We start from the raw sequence: 2500 nt of genomic DNA, 5'->3' as shown, positions 1-2500 counted from the left end.
TTTCTCGTAGATTTGCTAGTTTTTAATTCGTAAATCTGCGACTTCTTTCTCGTAGATTTGCTAGTTTTTAATCTCGTAAATCAGCGACTTCTTTCCCGTAGATTTGCTAGTTTTTAAATTCGTAAATCTGCGACTTTTTTCTCGTAGATTTTCTAGTTTTTAATCTCGTAAATCTGCGACTTTTTTCTCGTAGATTTGCTAGTTTTTAATCTCGTAAATCTGCGACTTCTTTCTCGTAGATTTGCTAGTTTTTAATCTCGTAAATTTGCGACTTCTTTCTCGTAGATTTGCTAGTTTTTAATCTCGTAAATCTGCGACTTTTTTCTCGTAGATTTGCTAGTTTTTAATTCGTAAGTCTGCGACTTCTTTCTCGTAGATTTGCTAGTTTTTAATCTCGTAAATCTGCGACTTCTTTCTCGTAGATTTGCTAGTTTTTAATCTCGTAAATCTGCGACTTCTTTCTCGTAGATTTTCTAGTTTTTAATCTCGTAAATCTGCGACTTCTGTCCCGAGTTTTCCCCTGGGTGGTTTTCGCCCGTGGCTCTGATTCGCCGTCGTATAAAAACGCGTCGTAAACAAACCGAAGTTTCGTGGTTCAGGTGAAATCAACGTATCTTCGCGTCGCTCCTGTGACTCCGTACCGTGACCTCTGACCCGTGACATCATCGGTGACATCATCAGTGACATCACAGCTCTCTGAACACGACATGCTTTGGATTTTTACGTCTTTAAATATTTTTCATCAAAACAACAAAGAAACAAACGTCTGTGAGGTCAGAGGTCAGGGGGCGGGGCTTAAGACCTGACAGTCTGTACACACACACGCTCACACACACACACACACGCTCGCACGCACGGACGCACACACACACACACGCTATCACACACGCGCACGCACACACACACACACGCACGGACGCACACACACACACACGCTCTCACACACACACGCACGCTCTCACACACACACACACACACACACATACGCTCTCACACACACACACACACACACACGTGAACAGTTCATGCTGTAATAAATAAAACATTTTATAAAGTCAGAATATATATTTTTATATTTGCGTGTGTAAATATTTACGGAGGCTGAAGCTGACGAACACTTGTTTTTAAACGTCTTTATGTTTTTAGTTTTTAGGAAAAGTTCAAATAAATAAAAACAGAAAAGAATCAGTTTCAAAACAAAAGCAATAAATTAAAAACTTGAATGAAGGGAAATAATAAAGTAAATAACAGGAAGTATAAGTTAGTTTGTGTTTCCTGTCGGCAGCTTCGGCCTCCGTACGACGTGTTTGTGACGCTTTTATGAAACTTTCTCGTTTTTGTCACAATAAAAAAAAAACAACAATAAAAAGAAACAGAATTTAAAAACAATAGTTTTCGAGTTTCAGAGGCCGAAGCTGCAAAACGCCACAAAGCTCAGGACAGACAGACAGGTGAGAGACAGACAGGTGAGCAGACAGACAGGTGAGAGACAGACAGGTGAGAGACAGACAGGTGAGAGACAGACAGGTGAGAGACAGACAGACAGGTGAGAGACAGACAGGTGAGAGACAAACAGGTGAGAGACAGACAGGTGAGAGACAGACAGGTGAGAGACAGACAGACAGGTGAGAGACAGACAGACAGGTGAGAGACAGACAGGTGAGAGACAGACAGGTGAGAGGCAGACAGGTGAGAGAGAGACAGGTGAGAGACAGACAGGTGAGCAGACAGACAGACAGACAGGTGAGCAGACAGACAGGTGAGCAGACAGACAGGTGTCCCAGTGTCTCAGCTCTAAGTGGTCAGTCCTCTCCTCTCCAGCTCCCTCGTCTGCTTCAGCTCTTTAATCCTAAACACAACAACGACATCATCAACAACAACAACGACATCAACAACAACGACATCATCAACAACAACGACAACAACATCATCAACAACAACGACAACAACCACAACAACGACAACAACATCATCAACAACAACAACATCATCAACAACAACAACAACAACAACATCAACAACAACAACATCATCAACAACAACAACATCATCAACAACAACGACAACAACATCATCAACAACAACAACATCAACAACAACAACATCATCAACAACAACGACATCATCAACAACAACAACATCATCAACAACAACGACAACAACATCATCAACAACAACAACATCATCAACAACAACAACAACAACAACATCAACAACAACGACAACAACCACAACAACGACATCATCAACAACGACAACATCATCAACAACAACGACAACAACCACAACAACGACATCATCAACAACGACAACATCATCAACAACGACATCATCATCAACAACAACAACCACAACAACGACATCATCAACAACAACAACGACGACATCATCATCTACATCATCAGCAGACGGAGGCGTTACCATGGAGACTCAGGCACCAAACAGCGGTTCTAAGGAGGATCCGGTTCCAGAAACGTTCAGAAGAGATTTGGATTTTATT

The 2500-nt window shown here is 41.6% G+C and overlaps 1 protein-coding gene across 1 annotated transcript in view; it reads right to left on the bottom strand.

Annotated features, from left to right (window-relative positions):
* Window positions 1–2500, bottom strand: part of camta2 (calmodulin binding transcription activator 2) — a 29444-nt gene that overhangs the window by 1460 nt on the left and 25484 nt on the right. Inside the window, exon 25 of the mRNA XM_083937073.1 lies at window positions 1–1849. This exon is cut by the window's left edge and continues 1460 nt beyond it. Within this exon, the coding sequence (XP_083793199.1) occupies window positions 1795–1849 (55 nt within the window). The 3' untranslated portion in view covers window positions 1–1794. The remainder of the gene's footprint in view (window positions 1850–2500) is intronic.

The sequence above is a fragment of the Echiichthys vipera genome (assembly GCF_963691815.1).
Source record: "Echiichthys vipera genome assembly, chromosome: 22".
NCBI classification, from domain to species: Eukaryota; Metazoa; Chordata; class Actinopteri; order Perciformes; family Trachinidae; genus Echiichthys; species Echiichthys vipera.
Note: the sequence above shows the minus strand (reverse complement) of the source record. Positions and strands in the feature narration are given on the sequence as shown.